The sequence below is a fragment of the Sphaerodactylus townsendi genome, linkage group LG05 (assembly GCF_021028975.2).
Source record: "Sphaerodactylus townsendi isolate TG3544 linkage group LG05, MPM_Stown_v2.3, whole genome shotgun sequence".
In the NCBI taxonomy this organism is placed as follows: Eukaryota; Metazoa; Chordata; class Lepidosauria; order Squamata; family Sphaerodactylidae; genus Sphaerodactylus; species Sphaerodactylus townsendi.
In genome coordinates, this window is record NC_059429.1 from 135,335,257 (window position 1) to 135,362,524 (window position 27,268).

The 27,268-nt window shown below is 50.8% G+C and overlaps 1 protein-coding gene across 1 annotated transcript; it reads left to right on the plus strand.

Moving 5' to 3' along the window:
- Positions 1-1,239: 1,239 nt before the first annotated feature.
- On the plus strand, positions 1,240-25,566 carry LOC125433440 (lipopolysaccharide-binding protein-like). Its single transcript, XM_048497948.1, has 6 exons — positions 1,240-1,624; positions 17,850-17,992; positions 20,077-20,191; positions 21,427-21,555; positions 25,267-25,422; positions 25,455-25,566. The coding sequence occupies exons 2-6, from the start codon at positions 17,890-17,892 to the stop codon at positions 25,564-25,566; spliced, it is 615 nt and encodes a 204-aa protein (XP_048353905.1). The 5' UTR covers positions 1,240-1,624; positions 17,850-17,889.
- Positions 25,567-27,268: the final 1,702 nt, after the last annotated feature.

Genomic DNA, 27,268 nt, shown 5'->3' on the forward strand with positions numbered 1-27,268 from the left:
TTTGCAGAAGGGGCCTGAGTGCTACAAATGCTCTCAATACTCTACAACATTTCAAATATAGTTCAAATCTCTATTTATACCACAATCCACACAATAATATCCACTAAGCACTGACACAGGCTAAATTGCCTCTTTAAATACATGTATTGTAACAAGACCATATTTTCATGATCTTGAACCCACTTCTTCATGGCCCGAATACACCAACTCAGTTGCAGTTTATTGTCGAAAGCTTTCACGACCGGAATCACTAGTGTGTTGAGGGTTTTCCGGGTTGTATGGCCGTGTTCCAGTAGTACTTTCTCCTGACGTTTCGCCTGTATCTGTGGCTGGCCTTTGTAGCGTCAGGAGAAAATGCTTCTGGAAGTTCGAACACAGCCCTACAACCCGGAAAACCCACAAGACATCAGTCGCAGCTTTCTTATCCCTCAGAATTCCCTTTCCCTCTTCAAACAGTTTCACCGAGTTCTAATGGAAATTGCTTTCAGGGAGCGAGAGTTCACCTATGTTTCACTCCTCTCCTCTCAGAAATCTGGAGAAAAGAGAGCTCCCTTCCCAAACGGTGCTCTCCCCAGACTCTACCCTCCCTGAAATATCCAGGAATGTCCTGCCCTGGAGTTGGCAACCCTAGCACAACAGGAGTCCTTACACAACAGGAGCAGCAGTGGCGTAGGAGGTTAAGAGCTCGTGGCGTAGGAGGTTAATCTGGAGGAACCGGGTTTGATTCCCCGCTCTGCCGCCTGAGCTGTGGAGGCTTATCTGGGGAATTCAGATTAGTCAGTACACTCCCACACACGCCAGCTGGGTGACCTTGGGCTAGTCACAGCTTCTCGGAGCTCTCTCAGCCCCACCTACCTCACAGGGTGTTTGTTGTGAGGGGGGAAGGGCAAGGAGATTGTCAGCCCCTTTGAGTCTCCTGCAGGAGAGAAAGGGGGGAGATAAATCCAAACTCTTCTCTTCTCTTCTTACTCAGCAGACTTTACACACACACCACACACACACAGAATGGAAATGGTAGAACCAAGGGGCTAAAATACAGCCGGAAGTCTGCATATCTTAACAGCTTTTGGCTGTTGCATGAGAAAAACAGCACATCCTGTTCTCCTGGCTACAACTTCCCCCATTCTTCATCCACCTCTTTAACTGTCCGTTGATTGATTAGATTTAAACCCCACCCTTCACGCGTCCGATCTGTCTTCTGCTGCAGTAGAACAGTCAGAGGCTCACTTTGCCACCCCTAAACTCCCTTTCCTTCTCATCTGCCTCCTGTCCTGAGTCATCTTGTGGGTGTCTGCGACTCAGCCGGGGGAGGAACCGGCTACGGAGAAGAAGGCCTGATCCGCAGGGAGCTTTACTGGTCCAACCAGACTGGGGAGACCTTGGAAACACGGCTGGAGCTTCTCAGCAGCTCTCCAGAGGGGCGGGATCCTCGCCACAAGCCCCTCCTCACGTGGAAACCAATAATTAGAATCCTACCTGGGCAGGAACCCGGCAGATTCTACCAGTGGGTGTCTGACCAGGTGTGCTTGCTTGCTGTCAGATCGAGCCTGCCTTTCATCTGACAGTTTGGGGGAAGAGAGGGCTCAGGCATCGGCTCACCTTGCGTGCCTTAAGGTAGCCTCAGGTGAGTAGGCTATATACCTGGATGATAGGTAGCCACGCTAACAAAGCTTATTAGAGTCTGTGGTTTTTGTTAGACTTGATTCTGGTAGCGCCCTGGTCTCTAAAATCTCTGGAAAGGACTCTGGAAAAGTGTCTGCAAAGATGGGCTACGGTTAGTAGGCAAATATATGCCGGGCTAGTGGGTAGCCATGCTAATCACTGGGGTGCTGTGTGGTTTCCGGGCTGTATGGCCGTGTTCTAGCAGCATTCTCTCCTGACGTTTCGCCTGCATCTGTGGCTCAGATCCTCTGAAGATGCCAGTCACAGATGCAGGCGAAACGTCAGGAGAGAATGCTGCTAGAACACGGCCATACAGCCCGGAAACCACACAGCACCCCAGTGATTCCGGCCGTGAAAGCCTTCGACGATACATGCTAATAACGCTTATGAGAATTGGCTAATTTTATTAGACTAGAGTCCAGTAGCACTTCAGTCTTTAAGGTTTCAGGAAAGGTGGCTTCAGGTAATATACCTGACTACTGGGTAGACAAGCTAATAAAATTTATTAGAATCTGCTATTTTTGTTAGAGTCCAATTGCACCTTGGTCGCCAAGGTCTCTGGAAAGGTGGCCTCAGGTGCATAGGGAATATACCGGGCTAGTGAGGTGCTATTGGACTCAAATCTAACTGTTCCACCGTAGACCAAACTGGCCCCTGTTACAGAAATCATGATGATCTTTTGCCCGCTGACATTTCCAAAGAACTAGTCAGTGGTTGTCGAAGACTTTCACGGCCGGATTCAACTGGTTGTGGTGGGTTTTCCGGGCTGTGTGGCCGTGGTCTGGTAGATCTTGTTCCTAACGTTTCGCCTGCATCTGTGGCTGGCATCTTCAGAGGTGTATCACAGAGAGAAGTCAGGCTTCACAACCATTAGTCAGTGATTATTTGCTCAAAAAGATTATTTGTCGTTCGCCGTATACCAGCAGGCAAACACGAACTGTCTGTTCTCCAACTAGTCGAACTATTTTCCCTGCAAGCCTTCCTTTTGGGCTCTTTGCACCTAAACGCTCAGCAGGTATTGGGTAGTGCAGCTTTTCAAGCAATATTTCATTCGCTTCATTCTACAGTTCGGATAACTTTCCGGACGCTTCTCCGGGTGGACTGTCAGGCTGTTAGGTGCTGCCTCGCTCTGAAAGGTAGCCTATTTGACAACCGCCCATTAACATTCCTTGTTTTTTCCTTACTTCAATAGTAATCACGATTCTGCTACCGTGTTTCCCCGAAAACAAGACAGTGTCTTATATTAATTTCTGCTCCCCAAGATGCACTATGTCTTATTTTCAGGGGATGTCTTATATTTCTGTGTTCTGTTCGTCGGGCAGGCTTCCAAACAAAAACTCTGCTACGTCTTACTTTCGGGGGATGCCTTCTATTTCGCACTTCAGCAAAACCTCTACTACGTCTTATTTTCAGGGGATGTCTTATATTCGGGGAAACGGGGTAGCAAACAGAATGCATACAGAGTTCAACAATTTAACAAACGTGGAGTCGCTTAAGGCTAGCTTAGTCATTTCCCCATCACACTACCCTCTGAGATGATGCAATTTTTAGAATGGCCAACTGCAGGCTGGGAAATTCCTGGAGGTGCAGAGATGGGGGGGGGGAATCCAGGGGGGCAGAGTTTGGGCAGGGGGAAGTGATACCATAGAGAATTGGCCCTTTCTGCACAGCAAATGATCATTGGGTTACAGTAGGGACAAAGTAACCCTCTTTCCTGTTGCTGCGGTCGCATGCATCCGTGCAGGCAGCAGTTGGAGCCCGCGGAAACAATGCAGGTTGCTGCCACGCCTTCGCACGGAGGGGTGTCTCTTTTGTTAAATTGACCCCCCCCACCAACGCATAGCTATGCAGGCATGTACAAATGGACCCCCACAGCCATGCTGATGTCTCAAAATGCCACGAGACGACCCCGTGACCCCGCATGGCTATGCAGATGTAAGCTGGGAAATTTTTTGAGAGGGAAGCTCACAAATGGCTTCAACCCGGGATTTTTAAGAAGAATTGCGGACAGTGCGATTCTCAAAAGATCTGGTTTGGGGGAAGTAACATGGGGCAGACTCACTTTAGAAGAAGTGTTTGGATTTATATCCCACCTTTCTCTCCTGTAAGGAGACTCCAGGTGGCTGACAAGCTCCTCTCCCTTCCTCTCCCCACAACAGACATCTTGTGAGGCAGGTGGGGCTGAGAGAGTTCCGAGAGAACTGTGACTAGCCCAAGGTCACCCAGCAGGAATGTAGGAGTGCAGAAACACATCTGGTTCACCAGATAAGCCTCTGCCAAACAGGTGGAGGAGCGCGGAATCAAACCCGGTTCTCCAGATTAGAATTAGGGATGGGATCTGTGCGAAGTTTCCCCTCAAGAGAGCAGCAGTGGCGTAGGAGGTTAAGAGCTCGTGTATCTAATCTGGAGGAACCGGGTTTGATTCCCAGCTCTGCCGCCTGAGCTGTGGAGGCTTCTCTAGGGAATTCAGATTAGCCTGAGCACTCCCACACACGCCAGCTGGGTGACCTTGGGCTAGTCACAGCTTCTCGGAGCTCTCTCAGTCCCACCTACCTCACAGGGTGTTTGTTGTGAGGGGGGAAGGGCAAGGAGATTGTAAGCCCCTTTGAGTCTCCTGCAGGAGAGAAAGGGGGGATATAAATCCAAACTACTACTACTACTACTACTCCTCCAAAATGGGTTTTTTTTACTGTCCTTAACCCGGGTTTATTGGCCCATGCGGAAGGGACCTCAAGCTGTCATTTCTTTCCAAGAAATTGATCTCCAGATAAATTCCAGGAGATCTCTCAGCCCCTAGCTTTGGTCAGAAGATATTGGGAGGAGGGCATTAAGCATGGGACGGGCATGCACAGAACTCAATCCTCTGTGTGTTTACTCAGAAGTAAGCAAACGTCGCTGCCTGGATATGGACAAGATTATAGCCTTAAATGGTTGATCTGCAACTGGAAACCACTTGAAATGTCTTAACCTCAGGGCAGTCCAGAGTTAAGCTATCTCAGCTCCCGTGAAAGGCTTGCTTCACTGCGTGTTGCGTTACGGGCTCAGGGTCTTGAACACTGGCATGTCGAAATCTGAGGGTGAATTGAAGTTTTCTCAACAGTATAGGAGGAGGGACTCAACTGAAACCGAATCCAGAGAAGATAGAGGTAATGTAGGCCAGGAAGGCAGAAATTCGAAAAGGATCGACTCTACTTGTCTTACGTGGAGTGTCATAAGAACATAAGAACATAAGAACAAGCCAGCTGGATCAGACCAGAGTCCATCTAGTCCAGCTCTCTGCTACTCGCAGTGGCCCACCAGGTGCCTTTGGGAGCTCACATGCAGGATGGGAAAGCAATGGCCTTCTGCGGCTGCTGCTCCTAAGCACCTGGTCTGCTAAGGCATTTGCAACCTCAGATCAAGGAGGATCAAGATTGGTAGCCATAGATCGACTTCTCCTCCATAAATCTGTCCAAGCCCCCTTTAAAGCTGTCCAGGTTAGTGGCCATCACCACCTCCCGTGGCAGCCTATCCCAAACACCAATCGCGCGTTGCGTGAAGAAGTGTTTCCTTTTATTAGTCCTACTTCCCCCCAGCATTTTCAATGAGTGCCCCCTGGTTCTAGTACTGTGAGAAAGAGAGAAAAATTTCTCTCTGTCAACATTTTCTACCCCAGGCATAATTTTATAGACTTCAATCCTATCCCCCCTCAGCCGCCTCCTCTCCAAACGAAAGAGTCCCAAACGCTGCAGCCTCTCCTCATAGGGAAGGTGCTCCAGTCCCTCAGTCATCCTCGTTGCCCTTCTCTGCACTTTTTCTATCTCTTCAATATCCTTTTTGAGATGTGGTGACCAGAACTGAACACAGTACTCCCAAGTGCGGTCGCACCATGGCTGTAGTAAACCCGACTGTAGCAAACCCGAAACTATCAAGATATTTTTTTTGCCTGAATGGGTTTCAGTGGCAGGGGAGTACTGCCCAAGAGGACATACAGGGCCAAATGACCCTGGGCTGCAGCTGTAACCTCTAGCTTGTGGGTTCTGTGGGGCAGTACTTGGAATGAGTTGCAACAACAATTTTTAAACAACAATATGGTTTACTTCTCTTTACAATTAACATTAAACATCAACATTTAACGTTACAGTTCAAGGTCCTGTTCAGGTTGCATTTCAAGTCCTTCTATTTACAGTCTACTGATATTGCCAAGTCCAATTTCTTCTTTGCAAGTTGGCTGGCTCCTGAAGACTCCAAGGGCTTGATGAACAGGTTGCAACATGATGAAGGTCTCCAGGAGAACTCTCACCCATGACAACCACACAAGAAAACCCTGAAACAATAAACTCCAACATTTACAACATAGCAAAAACAAACAACTCCCTTCCCACTAGTTCCCAACAATATTGCAAATTACCTTAACAAGGTGTTAAGGGCTTATAGAAATCAAGGTCCGAGTCTGGTAGCCTTGCTTCTTCTGCAAAAGAGCTCTTGCAGCCTCTCTGCTGCTCCGAGTCTCCACCCCCTTACTGGGTCAACCCATTCTGGGCCAACCCATTCTGGGCATAGGGGTTACACAGCCATTTAGCTACACCCCTCCTCCTGCCCCCCGGATCCATACACTGACTTCAAGACCTGATGCAAAAAAAAATGTAGATACACCTTTTTCGTCTGTGCCTTCATTTATAAACTGATACATGCCAGTTTTAGCAGCAGGGATTTTACTAAGACTCGACAAAGGCTGCCCAACATCCAGCTGGGTTCTGTGTTCCATTTTGTTCGGACAGCAGCAAAAGTGGGGCTTAAATTGAGTTCGGATTTGGTCAGAGGTGGGATCCAGCAGGTTCTCACCAGTTCCCGAGAGTGGGTGACTAATTCTTTGTGTGTGTGTAACCTCAGCTTGTGGGTTCTGTGGGGCAGTACTTGGAATGAGTTGCAACAACAATTTTTAAACAACAAAATGGTTTACTTTTCTGTACAATTAACACTTTTAAAACATCAACATTTAACGTTACAATTCAAGGTCCTGTTCAGGTTGCATTTCAAGTCCTTCTATTTACAGTCTACTGATATTGCCAAGTCCAAATTCTTCTTTGCAAGTTGGCTGGCTCCTGAAGACTCCAAGGGCTTGATGAACAGGTTGCAACATGATGAAGGTTTCCAGGAGAACTCTCACCCATTACAAATCCACACAAGAAAACCCTGAAAACAATAAACCTCCAACATTTTACAACACAGCAAAAAAACGAACAACTACCTTCCCAGTAGTCTCCCAACAATAGTTGCAAATTACCTTAACAAGGTGTTAAGGGCTTATAGAAATCAAGGTCCGAGTCTGGTAGCCTTGTTTTTCTGCAAAAGTGTTCTTGCAGCCTCTCTGCTGCTCCGAGCGCCCTCCACCTCTACTGTGTCAACCCATTTGGGCACAACTCCATTCTTTAAGTATAGGGGTTACACAGCCATTTAGCTACACCCCTCCTCCTGCCCCCCGGATCCATACACTGACTTCAAGACCTGATGCAAAAAAAAATGTAGATACACCTTTTTCGTCTGTGCCTTCATTTATAAACTGATACATGCCAGTTTTAGCAGCAGGGATTTTACTAAGACTCGACAAAGGCTGCCCAACATCCAGCTGGGTTCTGTGTTCCATTTTGTTCGGACAGCAGCAAAAGTGGGGCTTAAATTGAGTTCGGATTTGGTCAGAGGTGGGATCCAGCAGGTTCTCACCAGTTCCCGAGAGTGGGTGACTAATTCTTTGTGTGTGTGTAACCTCAGCTTGTGGGTTCTGTGGGGCAGTACTTGGAATGAGTTGCAACAACAATTTTTAAACAACAAAATGGTTTACTTTTCTGTACAATTAACACTTTTAAAACATCAACATTTAACGTTACAATTCAAGGTCCTGTTCAGGTTGCATTTCAAGTCCTTCTATTTACAGTCTACTGATATTGCCAAGTCCAATTTCTTCTTGCAAGTTGGCTGGCTCCTGAAGACTCCAAGGGCTTGATGAACAGGTTGCAACATGATGAAGGTTTCCAGGAGAACTCTCACCCATTACAACCACAAAAGAAAACCCTGAAACAATAAACTCCAACATTTACAACACAGCAAAACAACAACTACCTTCTCCTAGTAGTAGTTCCTGTAACAATATTGCATAAATTACCTTAACAAGGTGTTATATCTTATATAGGAAATCAAGGTCCGAGTCTGGTACCCTTGTCTTCTCCAAAGAGCTCTGAGTTCTGCAGCATTCTGCTTCCCTTCAGACTCCACCCCTTTCTGGGTCAACCCATTCTGGGCATGGGGGTTACATGTGCCGAGAGGGGGTTACTCATTGGGTCTGCTTTTCCGTTAGAAATTCCATTAGGTCCAAAAATCATCAAGTCCCGTTGTTTCCGATGTGGCTGGTTAGCGAAGGTAGAAAACGGGATCATTCTCCCTGTTGGGCTGTTTTCAAAACATGTTTTAGAAATATGGTCAAGTTCCCTGTTTAAGGAAAGTGTCCTTCTTTTGATTTCTAGAAACAAAATTAAGTATTTGAAAGTATTAAGTATTTGACAGGCGGTCAATGAGAGGAGAAGTAGTTGTTTCTGTTGGCAGTAGACAATCGGACTTGCTATAATGAGTTTAAATTATGGACAGAAAGATACCCGCTGGAAATTAGAAACTTTTTTTAACAGTAAGAGTTTTTTTACAGTAACGGAGAAATTATTAATGCCCCGCCCCCGGAATGCTCGGCCACGCCCCTGTTGTGCCCCGCCCAGCCCCATTGGCGCTATGCCACTGTTTGAATCCCACCACCAAGGGAACCTGTTACTAAACTTTTTGGATCCCACCACTGGATTTGGTGGATGGTTTGCCCTGAAACTAGGTCTGGACGATTGGGGGAGGAGAAGGCGTGGGGTCTGGTTGATGCCCGATGAGCCACCCTACGTGGTGGGATAGCCTGTAATTGGTGCACAGGGACAGACAGATGGTCCGTCAGACACAGATGGAAACCCAGTGTATTACTGGCATCAATTCTTCTGATCGTTTTGCTGTGTTGCTAATGAAACTTTGCTCTGTGCAGTTTTGAGGGACTAATCCTGAAACTGAACTTGCTAGACAAGCAGATTTGAAACAGAAATGTCTGTAACTCCACCTTTCCCCCACGGAGGACAATGCCACGAAAGGGTTGCAGCAAACAAATAAATGCAGCGGTGAACAGGAAATGAATATAAGAACATAAGAACATAAGAACTAGCCTGCTGGATCAGACCAAAGTCCATCTAGTCCAGCTCTCTGCTACTCGCAGTGGCCCACCAGGTGCCTTTGGGAGCTCACCTGCAGGAGGTGAAAGCAATGGCCTTCTGCTGCTCAAGCTGCGTTCTCCGAAAGCACCTGGTCTGCTAAGGCATTTGCAATCTCAGATCAAGGAGGATCAAGATTGGTAGCCAGAGATCGACTTCTCCTCCATAAATCTGTCCAAGCCCCTTTTAAAGCTATCCAGGTGAGTGGCCATCACCACCTCCTGTGGCAGCATATTCCAAACACCAATCCCACGTTGCGTGAAGAAGTGTTTCATTTGATTAGTCCTAATTCTTCCCCCCAGCATTTTCAGTGAATGCCCCCTGGTTCTAGTATTGTGAGAAAGAGAGAGAAATTTCTCTCTGTCGACATTTTCTACCCCATGCATAATTTTATAGACTTCAATCCTATCCCCCCTCAGACGTCTCCTCTCCAAACTAGAGAGTCCCAAACGCTGCAGCCTCTCCTCATAGGGAAGGTGCTCCAGTCCCTCAATCATCCTCGTTGCCCCTCTCTGCACTTTTTCTATCGCTTCAATATCCTTGAGATTTACCATATTAGCAACCCCCTCTCGGCACACACAAATAATGAGTAACCTCTCAGGGCAAATTTTGTATGCTGATTTTGTATGTTTATTTTATGCCAATAAAGGCTTGTGACATTGACCTGGAAATACTAATATCCTTGAGATGTGGCGACCAGAACTGAACACAGTACTCCAAGTGCGGTCGCACCACGGCTTTATATAAGGGCATGACACATCTTTGCAGTTTTATATTCAACTCCTTTCCTAATTATCCCCAGCATGCCACAGATAGCCCCTTTATGCTCAATTAAGTAACCTGCTCTTGCTTTCAGCTGTTTCAGGGGGGTGACCATCTTGGTCTGGGGTGGAAAAGCGAGATTCAAATCCAGCAGCCCCTTAGAGACGAACAACATTTTCAGGGTATAAGTTTTTGAAGCAGATGTATGATATAGGGACAGTGGTGGGATCCAAAATTTTTAGTAACAGGTTCCCATGGTGGTGGGATTCAAACTGTGGTGTAGCGCCAATGGGGCTGGGCGGCAATTATCGACGGCTGGGCATTCCTGGGCGGGGTTTCGTGCGCAAGGTTGACGCAGCTCGCTGCACCGGGTCCTTGGGCAGGAAATCTAATCGCATCGCGAGTGCCATAGGCTGCCACGCTAACGTACTCTCGGGTTCACCTCCTGCTAGACTGCTCCAAGTTCTGCACGCTACTGCTGAGAGGAGGGGCGTAACTAAGGCAAAAATCACGGGGCAAAATCACCCATTAGCAACCCCCTCTCGGCACACACAAATAATGAGTAACCTCTCAGGAACCTGTGAGAACCTGCTGGATCCCACCTCTGCGTAAGGAACTTTGACTTGGACACTTCTACCCCCGAAATCTTGTTTGTCTCTAAGGGGCTGCTGGACTCGAATCCGGCTCTCGCTTGCAACACTGGGCACTGAGTTCAGCCCCACCTCTCAAGTCCACCAAAGAGCAGGATTCTTTTCGTCCGCTTCTCTTTCGAAATGCTCCAGTTCCAACAAACTAAGCAACGTGGTCACCAGGCCACAAACTGCAGCTCGAAGATATGGCACGTAGGCGGGTGATAAGAGTCCGGAGAATCTTATCGACCGTCCCACCAACCGGCCTCTTCCTCTCCTGCCAAACACGCTCTGTCTCTGCTGGGCTAGACTAGCTCATGCTTGTGTAACCCCCATGCTCAGAATGGGTTGACCCAGAAAGGGGTGGAGACTCAAAGCAGCAGGAGGCTGCAGAGCTCATGTAGTTTGGAGGAGATGAGGCTACCAGACTTGGACCTTGATTTGTATAAACCCTTAACATCTTGTTAAGGGTTCTTTTTGTGGTTGTAATGGGTGAGAGTTCTCCTGGAAACCTTCATCATGTTGAATCCTGTTCCCCAAGCCCTTGGAGTCTTCAGAGCCAACCCACTTGCAAAGAAGAATTGGACTTGGCAATATCAGAAGACTGTAACTAGAACAGTGGTGGCGAACCTATGGCACGGGTGCCAGGTGGGTGCACTCAGGAGCTCCTCTCAGTGGCACATGCATTGACAAACAGAGTCGCCTCGCTCAACATCTTGGCTGGCCTGGGCCGCTGGGCTTGATTATTAGCATTAAACCTAAGACCTAGTTTTGGGGAAATAGTGCAGGTAACCCTGTTAAGCGCTGTTAAACCCCACTGATTTTCATGCGAAGAACGAAAGCGCGATCCTTTACCTGGGAGTAAGCTCGGTTGCTGGCAATGGGGCTTGCTTCTGAGTAAACCCTCCTAGGGTCATGATTCACCCGTTGGAAGAGTTGCACGGTTGCTTCAAAGCAAAGTCTCCGGCTACCCCCAAGCTTACTCCCGAGTAACCCACGCCTCAGAGCCAACCATTTTTTCTAAATGAAAACCTCAGTATTCAGATTAAATTGCCGTGTTGGCGCTTTGCGATAAACAAGCGGGTTTTGGGTTGCAATTTGGGCACTCGGTCTCGAAAAGGTTCGCCATCACTGAACTAGAAGGACTTGAAATGCAACCTGAACAGGACCTTGAAGTGTGATGTTAAATGTTGATGTTTGATGTTATAAGTTAAGAAAGTAAACCATTTTGTTTTTAAAATTTGTTGCTGCAAACTCATTCCAAGTTCTGCCCCACAGAACCCACAGATAGAGGTTATCCTTGCAGTTTGTACTGACCATTCTAGGAAGCGAATAAATGCTTTGGGGGAGAAGATAAGGGCTCTCAAGGGCAGAGATCCAGAGGCCAACATTTTGACTGCACAGGAACCTAAAGGCATGACGGGTGACCTGGGGGTACTGTTACCAACCTCCAGGCGGAGGCTGGAGATCTCCCAGAACTGCAACTGATCTCTACACTATGGACATGAGTTCAGTTGGAGAAAACCTTAGGAGGATGGCATCTATTTACTTTTGTACTTATCTTTGTACTTCTTTCCCGCACACCACCAAAGTCTCTGGGCAGGGTACAATGATAAAACATCCTAAAAACATCCTAAAACTATTTTAAAAACTGTATTGCCGAAGGCTTTCACGGCTGGAATCACTGAGGGTGTTGTGGGGTTTCCGGGTTGTATGGCCGTGCTCCAGTAGCATTTTCTCCTGACGTTTCGCCTGCACCTGTGGCTGGCCTCTTCAGGGGATCATTTTAAAAACCCTCCCTATCTTCCACCCTAACCCTCCTAAAAACACAATCGACCCCCCCCCCCATAATGCCCTTCCTCACATTTTAACATTGGGCTGGGACAAAACCCAAAGACAGGTGGTACGGTAGTAGAGGCACCAAAAGGGGGGGGGTATTGGGAGAGGGACAGGGAAAAGGTGCTGCCCAGGAAGGATCACCCATAAGCCCAGGTACATAGGGTGGTCTTGGCCAGGCACCTAAACTCTTGAAGAGTAGATGCCTGGGGGACCTCTGGAGTGGGGGGGGAGTGTTCCAAAGTTCTGGGGCCACCACAGAGAAGGTCTTCCAGGTGACTCCCATTCCCCAGAACCTCAGCACCTGGGCAGATTTATATGGGAGGAGCATTCCTTTAGATCGGGTCTGCAAGCTGTGGCTCTCCAGAGGTTCATGGACTACAATTCCCATCAGCCCCTTCCACAGTGGCGTAGGAGGTTAAGAGCTCGTGTATCTAATCTGAAGGAACCGGGTTTGATTCCCAGCTCTGCCGCCTGAGCTGTGGAGGCTTATCTGGGGAATTCAGATTAGCCTGTGCACTCCCACACACGCCAGCTGGGTGACCTTGGGCTAGTCACAGTTCTTCTGAGCTCTCTCAGCCCCACCTACCTCACAGGGTGTTTGTTGTGAGGGGGGAAGGGCAAGGAGGTTGTAAGCCCCTTTGAGTCTCCTGCAGGAGAGAAAGGGGGGATATGAATCCAAACTCTTCTTCTTGTAGTCCATGAACCTCTGGAGAGCCACAGGTTGCAGACCGCTGCTTTAGACAAATAGGACACAGGCTATGCAGGGCTTTGTACGTCAGTACCATCCCCTTGAATTGGACCCGGTAGCAATTAGGGAGCCAGGGCTACGTGACGATGTCCTGGGATGTCCACTAGCAGCCAAGCTAGTATTATATCCTGCTAATATCCTGCTAGTATTATATCTAGCATTATATCTAGTATTAGCTAGTATTAGCATTAGCTAGTGTTAGTATTAGCTAGCTAGTATTATATCTAGCATTATATCCTGCTGAGGGGTCTCCCCTTCCCAAGCCAGAGCTGTCATGCTGCTAATCATGCGAAAGGGATCTGGGAGTCTTAGTAGACCACAAAACTGAACATGAGTCAGCAATGTGATGCAGCAGCCAAGAAAGCCAATGCGATTCCGGGCTGCATCAATAGGACTATAGTGTCTAGATCGAGGGAAGCAATAGTACCACCCTACTCTGCATTGGTCAGACCTCACCTAGGGTACTGTGTTCAGTTCTGGGCACCGGAATTCAAGAAGGATATTGACAAGCTGGAACGGGTCCAGAGGAGGGCAACCAAAATAGTCAAAGGTCTGGAATCCATGCACTATGAAGAGAGGCTGAGGGAGCTGGGGGTGTTTGGTCTGGAGAAGCGAAGGTTAAGGAGGGACATGATAGCTATGTTTGAATATTAGAAGGGATGTCATGTTGGTGAGGGAGCAAGCTTGTTTTCTGCTGCTCCAGAGGCTAGAACCAGGAGTCATGGGTTCAAGGTGCAGGAAAAGAGATTCCACCTAAACATTAGGAAGAACTTCCTGACTGTCAGGGTTGTTCAACAGTGGAATTCACTGCCTGGGAGAGTGGTGGAGTCTCTTTCTTTGGAGTTTTTTAAACAGAGGCTGGATGATCATATGTCAGGAGTGCTTTGATTGTGTGTTCCTGCGTGGCAGGGGGTTGGACTGGATGGCCCTTGGGGTCTCTTCCAACTCTATGATCCAACGATTCTATACCACTGAGGCCCTATGCCAGTGATGGCAAACCTTTTCGAGACCGAGTGCCCAAATTGCAACCCAAAACCCGCTTATTTATCACAAAGTGCCAACACGGCAATTTAACCTGAGGCACGTGTTACTCGGGAATAAGCTTGGTGGTAGCCGGTGGCTTTGTTTTGAAGCAACCGTGCAACGTTTCAAATGGGTGAATCATGACCGTAGGAGGGTTTATGTAACCTCTAACTGTGGGTTCTGTGGGGCAGAACTTAGAATGAGTTTGCAATAACAAATTTTAAAAACAAAATGGTTTACTTAACATATAACATATAACATCAACATTTAACATCACACTTCAAGGTCCTGCTCAGGTTGCATTTTCAAGTCCTTCTAGTTACAGTCTTGTAATGCCAAGTCCATTTCTTCTTGCAAGTGGGTTGGCTCCTGAAGACTCCAAGGGCTTGGTGAACAGGATTCAACATGGTGAAGGTTTCCAGGAGAACTCTCACCCATTACAACCACAAAAGAAACCCTTAACAAGGTGTTAAGGGCTTATACAACCAAGGTCCGAGTCTGGTAGCCTCGTCTCCTCCAACTACATGAGGTCTGCTGCCTTCTGCTGCTCTGAGTCTCCACCCCTTTCTGGGTCAACCCATTCTGAGCATGGGGGTTACATTTACTTAGAAGCAAACCCCCCTACATGACAAAATGTGCGTGCATGCCCACAGCGAGGGCTCTGTGTGCCACCTCTGGCACCCATGCCATAGGTTCGCCACCACTGCCCTATGCAAATCTGCTTAGGCTGTCTGTTTTGGTCATATCTTTGAGCGCACGGCTCAGACGAGGGCGTGGAATTTCTCAAGGAGACACTTGGCTAGCTGTGAATATGGATAAATGCCCTTCAGTTCCTTTCTGACCCTCCGTTTTCATGGCCAGAAGAAATGGGGAAATGGAGGAGTTTCCATCTTCCAGCCCAGACTGAGGCTTCCTGGCACTGATTTGCAAATAAATTTGGAGAGTGGGGCAGACTGATAAAGGGGGTTAGAGAAGCCCATTGGAAGGCGAGGAGTTTGCCCATTGGCGAAGGCACAGCCGGTCTTCCTCCAAGCTCAAAGCTCTGAACGTAATTTGGATTTGTATTGCTAGATTTCAACAGCATCGCAGTCCCAGTGTCCAAACAAACTAAGAAGAAGAAGAAGAGTTTGGATTTATATTCCCCCCTTTCTCTCCTGCAGGAGACTCAAAGGGGCTGACAATCTCCTTGCCCTTCCCCCCTCACAACAAACACCCTGTGAGGTGGGTGGGGCTGAGAGAGCTCCGAGAAGCTGTGACTAGCCCAAGGTCACCCAGCTGGCGTGCGTGGGAGTGCACAGGCTAATCTGAATTCCCCAGATAAGCCTCCACAGCTCAGGCGGCAGAGCTGGGAATCAAACCCGGTTCCTCCAGATTAGATCCACGAGCTCTTAACCTCCTACGCCACTGCTGCTCTTAACCTCCTACGCCACTGCTGCTAAGCATGGCAGCAGTCATTTTAAGGGTGCTAGTGAAACAGAGTGGGCAGTCTGACCTGGGGTCTCTCAGACCCTACTCCAATCATCTCACTACATAAAAAGGGAAGGCAATTGTAATTGTATTTGTCCATATATAAAATGGGGTAGAATAATTTGCTTTGAGAATCCTTAAAGGTAGAGGAAAATAAGGTATAAAACCCAGCTCTTTGCCTCCTTTTTTATGCTGTTTATTTTTAACAATTTTATTGTATTTTTTTTTAACCTTAGCCCCCTCTAGCTGGTCTCTGGATAGGCGGGGTGTGCATTTTCTACATGAATATCAGTTGCAGGAAGGTGGCTTTGGAAAGGATGTTTGGAGGAACGCTGTACTTTTTCTCTCTTTTCTCTCTTTCTCACGATACTAGAACCAGGGGGCATCCATTGAAAATGCTGGGGGGAAGAATTAGGACTAATAAAAGGAAACACTTCTTCACGCAACGTGTGATTGGTGTTTGGAATATGCTGGCACAGGAGGTGGTGATGGCCACTCACCTGGATAGCTTTAAAAGGGGCTTGGACAGATTGATGGAGGAGAAGTCGATCTATGGCTACCAATCTTGATCCTTCTTGATCTGAGATGGCAAATGCCTTAGCAGCCAGGTGCTCAGGAGCAGCAGCAGCAGAAGGCCCTTGCTTTCACCTCCTGCACGTGAGCTCCCAAAGGCACCTGGTGGGCCACTGCGAGTAGCAGAGAGCTGGACTAGATGGACTCTGGTCTGATCCAGCTGGCTTGTTCTTATGTTCTTATGTTCTTATGTAATGGTGAGAATGGCTTGACAGGAAAACTAGAAGAGGAGAAGAGGACTTTGGATTTATACCTGCCGTTCTTTCCTGTTAGGAGACTCGAGGCGGATTACAATCTCCTTTCCCTTCCTCTCCCCACAGCAGATACCTTGTGAGGCAGGTGGGGATGAGAGAGTTCTGAGAGAACTGGGACTGGACCAAGATCACCCAGCAGGCTTCATGTATAGGTGTGGGGGAACAAATCTGGTTCACCAGATTAGATTCCACTATGCCTAACCACCTATACCATGCTGGTTCTCAAATCGAATGACCTTAGCTTGATTTGGAGAGACTTAGGGAGCTGGGTATGTTTAGTTTGTCGAAGAGAAGGTTAAGAGGTGACATGATATTTGAAGGGATGTCATGTTGGTGAGGGAGCGAGCTTGTTTTCTGCGGCTCCAGAGACTAGGACCAGGAGTCATGGGTTCAAGGTGAAGGAAAAGAAAGTCAACCTAAACTCAGGAAAAACTTCCTGACTGTCAGGGCTGTTGGACAGTGGAATTCACTGCCTCGGAGTGTGGTGGAGTCTCCTTCTTTGGAGGTTTTTAAACAGAGGCTGAATGATCATATGTCGGGAGTACTTTGATTGTGTGTTCCTGCATGGCAGGGGGCTTGAACTTAATGGCCCTTGGGGTCTCTTCCAACTTTATGATTCTATGATCTGAGTTCACTAGTACCTCAGACAGCAACAAGATTTTGGGCTCTCAAGAGTTAGCGCTTCCCAGATACCCGACGAAGGGAGCATTGACTCTCAAAATCTTATAACCAAAATATCTTGTATTTCCCACTCCTGCTAACTATCTACATCTCCTACATGAGCCCACTCTGAGACGCGCTGTCACCTTAGCCAGATGCAATGTTCTTCCTTCTACCAGACGATACAACAGAGAGCACCATCTTCCATCCTCTGATAGATCTTGCCCCTGCAATCCTGGTCTTGAAGAAACCGTCCATCATGTTCTATTATATTGCCCTTTATATGCTGTAGAGCGGGAAAGACCACTTAATCCTCTCTTAGCTGGTCTAGGCAACGCTACAGATGCTGTCAAAACTTTGTTCTTGTTAGACAGCAACTCAACTGCTACCATCGACCAAACTGCTAGATTCTTGTGTGTGGTCATCACTGAACGTTCCCAAATGCTTAGCAGACTCAATCCCAATTCCGTGGCTTAATATTCCAGCTCTCCTGATGCTTGTTTTTTTTTTTAATTTACCAGCCAATTTTAATTTCCATTGTATAGTTTATATATATATGCCATTAAAGGTTTCTAAATCTAAATATCTTGTTAGTTTCTAAGGTCCAGCTGGACTCAAATCTAGTGGTTCTACTGCAGATCAATATGGATACTGACCTAAAACCTAGGCCCCTTCCGCACACGCAAAATAATGTGTTTTCAAACCACTTTCACAACTGTTTGCAAGTGGATTTTGCTATTTCGCACGGCTTCAAAGAGCACTGAAAGCGGTTTGAAAGTGCATTATTCTGCATGTGCGGAATGAGCCCTAGTTACCTTGTGGCTTTCTTCCATGGGGGTTGGGGTTGGGTAGGCCTTCAAGAAGAGTCTGGGCGACCATCTGTCGATCACGGTCTATGATCCTGCTGTTGTGAAGCGCTGTCCTTTCGAGGTGGTCCTGATTGCTTTCTGGTTCCTTCTCGCAGGTGATCCAGAGAAGCTGCGTACCTGCGGAACCTGTGGAAGATGTTCTGGCTCTTTGCCCTGCCTCTCCTGGCCTCTGGGGTGCAGGTTGGGGGTGTCCCCGCAGGTCTGAAAGCTCAAGTGAACCCAAAGGCGCTGGAATATGGTATGTCTCCCACCGCATGCTTTGTACAGCGTGGAGCAGGGGTGTCCAACTCTGGTGCTTCAGATGTTCATGGACTACAATTCCCATCAGCCACTGCTGGCATGCCCAATTTGCGTAGAGCCTATATGCCAGACCTCAGCTGAGCTGAAACAAAATCACCTCTCAAAATCCCCTCTCAAAAGGCACACATAAATATGCAGTTTTACTGAATCGGACCGTTGCTCTATCAAGATCAGTACTGTCTACTCAGAAGGGTAGAGGTTCTCCAAGGTCTCTTGAGGTAAAGGTAGTCCCCTATGCAAGCACTGCCCATTACTGACCGACGGAGTGATGTTACATCCCAATATTTGCTAGGCAGACTACATTAATGGGGTGGTTTGCCATTGCTGATTATTATTTATTTAATTTTTAAACCTCTCTCCATAAAATGGGCCCAGAGCGATGTATAATAATAAATTAACAATTAAAGTCAGCAACATAATTACACAGGGAATGCTTACCTCGGGACTCTTCTCTGCGCAGTGGGCTTGCAGAGGGCCCTCCTCCCATTTCTGTTTACACACAAAGAGGTACGCCCTCCTTTCCCTGGAATTTTTCTGCAGAGAGCTCTCCAGGCCTGGTTCTCTTAACTCTGCCCATCGAGTGATTGATTCCACACAGCATGTGTATAATGGGTAGCAGTCATTATAAAGGAACTCATTTTTCTTTTTCCCATTCACATGCATGCCTTGGGCAGTGATTGGAGCCCATGTAAACAATCTGGGTTGCTTTCGCACTTTCATGTGGAAATGCTTCTCTTAAAAAAAAAAATTCCTGCAACACAGGCCTACAGAAATAAACCGCCACAGTCATACTGGAAATTGGCAACCCTATTGACCATTGAGCAGAGGCGAAACTACCAGGGGGCCGGTGTGTGTATGCATTGCACCAGGCGCCCCCTTGTAGGGGGCGCAAAATTGCAAGTTCGTTTGTGTTTGGTATTTTTAGTTGTTTTTTCAGTTTGTGGCCTGCAGGGGGCGCAGTTTTTAGGCTAGCAGCACCGAAAATTCAGGGTATCTTTAGGAGACTCTCCTGATGATACTGCCCAGGTTTGGCAGTGCTTCAGTTCAGGGGATCCAAAGCAAGTGACTCTGGCTAAAGGGCTTGCTTCCACGGTTTCTAATAGGAGACGGGGCTACACTTTTGAGGGTCCATAACTTTGGACCCCCTGAACCAAACTTCACCAAACCTGGGTGGTATCATCAGGAGAGTCTTCTAAAGATACCCTGAAATTTTGGTGCTGCTAGCCTAAAACTGCACCCCCTGCAGGCCACAAACGGAAAAACACTAAAAAATACAAAAAACACAAACGAACGTGGGGGGTGCCGCGAAACTCAGATTTTGCACCGGGTTCCGTTTTCCCTGGCTATGCCTCTGCCATTGAGCCATGGCCCCTCCCCTGCAAGGGGAATGGGAATAGTAGGGTGGGGGGGGGGAAACCCTCTGTCCCTTGCTTTTGCAGGAACCAAGACCAACTTCCCGTGACATGCAAGGGACAAAGGGATTCTTTCCCCCTCTCCAATTTTATTTATTTATTTATTTGTTAAATGTATAGGCCGCCTCACCCCCGAAGGGCTCGAGGCGGATCACAATATGGCTGTTCTCTAAGACAGCAAATCAATACAACACAGAACTTAAACCCATTAAAAACTTAAGCATCAGTTACTAACAATAAATATAGATTAAAACAACAGAAGTTGTTTAAAAACAGGCGCCTGATCTGAAGGCCAAAAAGGGGGAGGGAGTAGGCAGGGCCCAAGATGGAATCAGGGCCCAACCAAGATGGAAAAACAGGCAGCCTCAGTTTCAGTGGGGGGCGGTAGAACCGTGGCCAGCCCACCCCCCAAAGGCCCGGTGGAACAGCTCCGTCTTACAGGCCCTGCGGAACTCACCAAGGTCCCGCAGGGCCCAGACAGCTGGAGGTAGAGCATTCCACCAGGCAGGGGCCAGAGCCGTAAAGGCCCTGGCCCGGGTCGAGGCCAGCCGCATCGTCGCAGGGCCAGGGGTCTCCAGCAGGCCATTATGCCCCCGTTCTCTCTTTGCAGGAAAGCAGTTTGGGCTGCGCATGGTCAATTCAATGCTGAAAAAGGATGCCATTCCAGATATTCATGGGTCCCAGGACGTGCCGCTTCTGGGGGACGTTCAATACTCTGTAACGGGGTAAGCGAGAGCGTTTTCTCCGCCATCGCTCACCACTGAGTGTTCTCCTCCGGGTCTCTTCTCCCTCCCACCCATACTTCTGACTTCTCTTCCCCACCTCTTGTTGATCAACTGCTCCTCAAACCGGAGTTCAAAGGTAGATTTAATGCCACCAACGTCAGGTCTCTTCTGCACAGGCAGAATAATCCAAGTTGAATCCACTTTCACAATTGATTGAGAGTGGATTTTGCTATTCCGCACAGCTTCAAAGTGCATTGAAAGTGGATTGAACGTGCATTATTCTGCATGTGCGGAAGGGGCCTCATCAGTTTGTGGTATGGAAACTGCTTGAACTCAATTGGGGGCGGGGGGGGGGCAGTGTCCACACTAGCCATTTAGTTAAACATTCCTCTGCTGTTTAACAGGAGCAGCAGTGGCGTAGGAGGTTAAGAGCTGGTGTATCTAATCTGGAGGAACCGGGTTTGATTCCCAGCTCTGCCGCCTGAGCTGTGGAGGCTTATCTGGGGAATTCTGTACACTCCCACACACGCCAGCTGGGTGACCTTGGGCTAGTCACAGCTTCTCGGAGCTCTCTCAGCCCCACCTACCTCACAGGGTGTTTGTTGTGAGGGGGGAAGGGCAAGGAGATTGTCAGCCCCTTTGAGTCTCCTGCAGGAGAGAAAGGGGGGATATAAATCCAAACCCTTCTTCTTCTTCTTAGTTTGTTTGGACATTGGGACTGCGATGCTGCTGAAATCTTCTTCTTCTTCTTCTTCTTCTTCTTCTTCTTCTTCTTCTTCTTCTTCTTCTTCTTCTTCTGCTACATTTGTGAAAGAATCCAGACGTGATTGTCAATCTGTTGCTTATTGTCCTTACGTTGTAAAATGTTATTGCTACACCAGGTTCTAGTGGTGGTGGGGTGATTAAGAGCAGTGGACTCTGATCTGGAGAGCCGGGTTCGATTCCCCACTCCTCCACGTGAGTGGCCAGCTCTCGTTGGGTGAACTGGATTTGTTTGCCTCCTCCTACACACGAAGCCTGCCTTGAAGGTGAAAGCCAACACTTTGAACATGATCCAGTACTCAACCGAAAGCCAGTGGAGATGCTACGGCACCGCTGTAATCCGATCCCGACTTAGATGTGCCCGTCAGCCCCTGGGTTACTAAGCGTTTGGGTTACCAAGCTTTTGCGTTGAGATTGGAGGAGCCATTCAATAGTAGGGTGGTCTTTATGTGTCTCTCTGTGCTTCTTTTCAGGATCCAGATTCACCAACTTCAACTAGACGACTCAGCCATCAGCTTTTCCAAGGGGCTGGGTGTGAATCTTACCATCCAAAACGGCCAAGTCTCGCTCAGCGGCAACTGGAAGCTGAGAACTGTGTTCGGGTAAGAACGTATCTAACATAAGAACATAAGAACTAGCCTGCTGGATCAGACCAGAGTCCATCTAGCCCAGCACTCTGCTACTCGCAGTGGCCCACCAGGTGCCTTTGGGAGCTCACAGGCAGGAGGTGAAAGCAATGGCCTTCTGCTGCTGCTGCTGCTCCTGAGCACCTGGTCTGCTAAGGCATTTAAGAACATATGAACATAAGAAAGAGCCTGCTGGATCAGACCAGAGTCCATCTGTCCCAGCACTCTACTCCTCGCAGTGGCCCACCAGGTGCCTTTGGGAGCTCACAGGCAGAAGGTGAAAGCAATGGCCTTCTGCTGCTGCTGCTGCTCCTGAGCACCTCGTCTGCTAAGGCATTTAAGAACATATGAACATAAGAAAGAGCCTGCTGGATCAGACCAGAGTCCATCTAGCCCAGCACTCTGCTCCTCTCAGTGGCCCACCAGGTGCCTTTGGGAGCTCACAGGCAGGAGGTGAAAGCAATGGCCTTCTGCTGCTGCTGCTGCTCCTGAGCACCTGGCCTGCTAAGGCATTTAAGAACATATGAACATAAGAAAGAGCCTGCTGGATCAGACCAGAGTCCATCTAGCCAGGCACTCTGCTACTTGCAGTGGCCCACCAGGTGCCTTTGGGAGCTCACAGGCAGGAGGTGAAAGCAATGGCCTTCTGCTGCTGCTGCTGCTCCTGAGCACCTGGTCTGCTAAGGCATTTAAGAACATATGAAGATAAGAAAGAGCCTGCTGGATCAGACCAGAGCCCATCTAGCCCAGCACTCTGCTACTTGCAGTGGCCCACCAGGTGCCTTGGGAGCTCACCTGCAGGAGGTGAAAGCAATGGCCTTCTGCTGCTGCTCCCGAGCACCTGGTCTGCTAAGGCATTTGCAACCTCAGATCAAGGAGGATCAAGATTGGTAGCCATAGATCGACTTCTCCATCAATCTGTCCAAGCCCCTTTGAAAACTATCCAAGTGAGTGGCCATCACCCCCTCCTGTGGCAGCATATTCCAAACACCAATCACACGTTGCGTGAAGAAGTGTTTCCTTTCATTAGTCCTAATTCTTCCCCCCAGCATTTTCAATGGATGCCCCCTGGTTCTAGTATTGTGAGAAAGAGAGAAAAAATTCTCTCTGTTGACATTTTCTACCCCAGGCATAATTTTATAGACTTCAACCTGGCGTCGGGGGCAGGCTTCGAGCTGCTGAGCAGAGAGGGGTGGGCTTGTGAGTGGTGGCCCCCATGAATGAAATGCACATTCCAAGTGACTGGGCCTGTTGCGTGAAGAGGGCTCGTGCCTAAATCCCCAGTCCCTACATTAAGGATGGAGAGGAACTTGGGCCCCAGGTGATACGAGGTAGCGTGGGATTCCTGTCGGCCATTCGCAGCAACCTAAAACTGGTTGTTGTGATCCTTCTTGATTGAGCTACAATATCTCAAAAACAGTCACTGCAGAACTGGATAAAATACAGAAGAGGTCAACCAAGATGATTTGAGGGTCGAAGCAAGGAAAAGCTGAAGAGTCTGGGACTTTTCAGTTTAGAAAAGAGCCCACAAAGGGTGACATGATAGAGGCCTATAAAATTACAGCATGCAGATGTAACCTCTATCTGTGGGTTCTGTGGGGCAGAACTTGGAATGAGTTTGCAACAACAAATTTTAAAAACAAAATGGTTTACTTTCTTAACATATAACATCAACATTTAACATCACACTTCAAGGTCCTGTTCAGGTTGCATTTTCAAGTCCTTATATTTACAGTCTCCTGATACTGCCAAGTCCAATTCTTCTTTGCACGTGGGTTGGCTCCTGAAGACTCCAAGGGCTTGGTGAACAGGATTCAACATGAGGAAGGTTTCCAGGAGAACTCTCACCCATGACAACCACAAAAAGATGTTGGCCTAGTGCACAGCGGAAGGACTAGGTGCCAACTCAACCTTATGGGGGGGGTGTCTGCTGACTGTTACATGCCAATCACTGCAGACCCAGACAGAGAGGCTCCGACCTTTACAATTCTGCTGACTGTTACATTCCAGTCATTCTAGACCAGCATATGACCACCTTGGAATTTTCAATATCCTGACAAAAGAAACCCCGGGTCATTCCGCACATACAGAATAATGCACTTTCAAACTGCTTTCAGTGCTCTTTGAAGCTGTGCGGAATAGCAACATCCACTTGCAAACAGTTGTGAAAGTGGTTTGAAAATGCATTATTTTGCGTGTGCGGAAGGGGCCCCTGAAACAATAAACTCCAACATTTACAACATAGCAAAAATAAACAACTACCTCCCAACAACATTGCAGTTACCTTAACAAGGTGTTAAGGGCTTATACAAATCAAGGTCCGAGTCTGGTAGCCTTGTCTCCTCCAAACTATGAGCTCTGCATCCTTCTGCTGCTTTGAGTCTCCACCCCTTTCTGGGTCAACCCATTCTGAGCATGGGGGTTACACAGAGAATTGACAAAGAGTCGATTTTTCTTCTCTTGCAAAGTACTAGAAAATTGAGGGCATTCACTGAAGCTGATGGCCAGTAGATTCAGGGCAAACAAGAGGAAATACTTCTGCACACAATGAGTAACTAAATGAATAATTAAAATGTGGAAATCACTCCCACTGGAGGAGATGAATGTCAGTGGCTGCTATCCATAGTGACTAAAGAGAACTTCCACATTCAGCGGCAGTCAACCTCTGAATCCCAGAGCCAGGAAGCAATATCCTTTTATGTGTATTGTTGATGGACCTGATGGGGTACTGTGTGAGATGAGATTCTGAACTAAATCGACCTCTGTTCTGATCTGGCCTGGCCGTCCTATGAAAACCTTGGACTCTATGCCCCGTTGTTGGACTTCCAGAGGAACCGGTTGGTCACTGTGTGAGGCAGGATGCTGGAGTAGATGAACCATTAGTCTGATTCAGCTGGACCCTTCTGATATTCTTATGAAGGCCTCGGCCTCTATGCCCCATTGTTGAGCTTCCAGAGGAACCGGTTGGCCACTGTTTGAGGCAGGATTCTGGACTAGATGAACCATTAGTCTGATTCAGCTGGGCCCTTCTGATATTCTTATGAAGGCCTCGGCCTCTATGCCCCGTTGTTGGCCCTCCAGAGGAACCTGTTGGCCACTGTGTGAGGCAGGATACTGGAGAAGATGAACCATCCGTCTGATTCAACAGGGCTCTTCTGATATTCTTATGAAGGCCTCGGCCTCTATGCCCCGTTGTTGAACTTCCAGAGGAACCGGTTGGTCACTGTGTGAGGCAGGATGCTGGAGTAGATGGACCATTAGTCTGATTCAGCTGGGCTCTTCTGATATTCTTATGAAGGCCTCGGCCTCTATGCCCCGGTGTGGGCCCTCCAGAAGAACCCGTTGGCCACTGTGTGAGGCAGGATGCTGGACTAGATGGACCACTGGACTGATTTTATGTTGTTACGGCTGGCAGGGCTCCGCAACCTGTGGCTCTCCGGATGTTCATGGACTACAATTCCCATCAGCCCAATTGGCCATGCTGGCAGGGGCTGATGGGAATTGTAGTCCATGAACATCTGGGGAGCCGCAGGTTGCAGACCCCTGGCTGGGGCAAATATCCTATTGATTGCATGAATGTTCTCCAAAATGCTCCTTCAGACCAGCCCTGTATTCTATCTGCCAGACACCCCTCTGCCTTGTGCCCTTGAATAGCTCACCCCCGACCCCTGCATCTGTTTCCTGCAGGCCTGACGGAGGCACCGTTGACATCACTGTACAGCCGCTGTCCCTCTCCACCCTCCTCGTGGTTGGCAAGGAGGGCCGGGGACGGCCTCTGGTGCGGGTTTCCCGCTGCCGCGCCAACGTTGAGGACCTGGTCGTAAAATTCCACGGGGGAAACAGGTAGGCCCGCCTGATTTCTTTTTCCCGCTCAGCTTCCTTCCTGCAGCGCTGCAGCTGGAACCAAAGGACCCCCGACTGCTCTCAGCTAGCAGCCCATCAAAACCTCTCTGTTTAGTCAGCTCCTTCTTGGCTGCCTACGGGTGATTCCCCACAGTACGTTCTGCAGAGCTCGACTTGCGTCCGCCTGATTTTCTCTTCCTGAATTCGACTCGCTGTCGTTCCGCACAGCAGCCGAGCTCGTTGTTCCTCAGCCGAGCTCGTATATCCTTAGCCGAGCTCAGAGGAGACTAGGGTTCAAGGTGGTCATGGGTTCAAGGTGCTCCTAGGAGACTAGGACCAGGAGTCATGGGTTCAAGATTAGATACAGTGGGGGGGGGGGGGGGTGGGGGGGGGGGGGGGTGGGGGGGGGGGGGGGTGGGGGGGGGGGGGGGTGGGGGGGGGGGGGGGTGGGGGGGGGGGGGGGTGGGGGGGGGGGGGGGTGGGGGGGGGGGGGGGTGGGGGGGGGGGGGGGTGGGGGGGGGGGGGGGTGGGGGGGGGGGGGGGTGGGGGGGGGGGGGGGTGGGGGGGGGGGGGGGTGGGGGGGGGGGGGGGTGGGGGGGGGGGGGGGTGGGGGGGGGGGGGGGTGGGGGGGGGGGGGGGTGGGGGGGGGGGGGGGTGGGGGGGGGGGGGGGTGGGGGGGGGGGGGGGTGGGGGGGGGGGGGGGTGGGGGGGGGGGGGGGTGGGGGGGGGGGGGGGTGGGGGGGGGGGGGGGTGGGGGGGGGGGGGGGTGGGGGGGGGGGGGGGTGGGGGGGGGGGGGGGTGGGGGGGGGGGGGGGTGGGGGGGGGGGGGGGTGGGGGGGGGGGGGGGTGGGGGGGGGGGGGGGTGGGGGGGGGGGGGGGTGGGGGGGGGGGGGGGTGGGGGGGGGGGGGGGTGGGGGGGGGGGGGGGTGGGGGGGGGGGGGGGTGGGGGGGGGGGGGGGTGGGGGGGGGGGGGGGTGGGGGGGGGGGGGGGTGGGGGGGGGGGGGGGTGGGGGGGGGGGGGGGTGGGGGGGGGGGGGGGTGGGGGGGGGGGGGGGTGGGGGGGGGGGGGGGTGGGGGGGGGGGGGGGTGGGGGGGGGGGGGGGTGGGGGGGGGGGGGGGTGGGGGGGGGGGGGGGTGGGGGGGGGGGGGGGTGGGGGGGGGGGGGGGTGGGGGGGGGGGGGGGTGGGGGGGGGGGGGGGTGGGGGGGGGGGGGGGTGGGGGGGGGGGGGGGTGGGGGGGGGGGGGGGTGGGGGGGGGGGGGGGTGGGGGGGGGGGGGGGTGGGGGGGGGGGGGGGTGGGGGGGGGGGGGGGTGGGGGGGGGGGGGGGTGGGGGGGGGGGGGGGTGGGGGGGGGGGGGGGTGGGGGGGGGGGGGGGTGGGGGGGGGGGGGGGTGGGGGGGGGGGGGGGTGGGGGGGGGGGGGGGTGGGGGGGGGGGGGGGTGGGGGGGGGGGGGGGTGGGGGGGGGGGGGGGTGGGGGGGGGGGGGGGTGGGGGGGGGGGGGGGTGGGGGGGGGGGGGGGTGGGGGGGGGGGGGGGTGGGGGGGGGGGGGGGTGGGGGGGGGGGGGGGTGGGGGGGGGGGGGGGTGGGGGGGGGGGGGGGTGGGGGGGGGGGGGGGTGGGGGGGGGGGGGGGTGGGGGGGGGGGGGGGTGGGGGGGGGGGGGGGTGGGGGGGGGGGGGGGTGGGGGGGGGGGGGGGTGGGGGGGGGGGGGGGTGGGGGGGGGGGGGGGTGGGGGGGGGGGGGGGTGGGGGGGGGGGGGGGTGGGGGGGGGGGGGGGTGGGGGGGGGGGGGGGTGGGGGGGGGGGGGGGTGGGGGGGGGGGGGGGTGGGGGGGGGGGGGGGTGGGGGG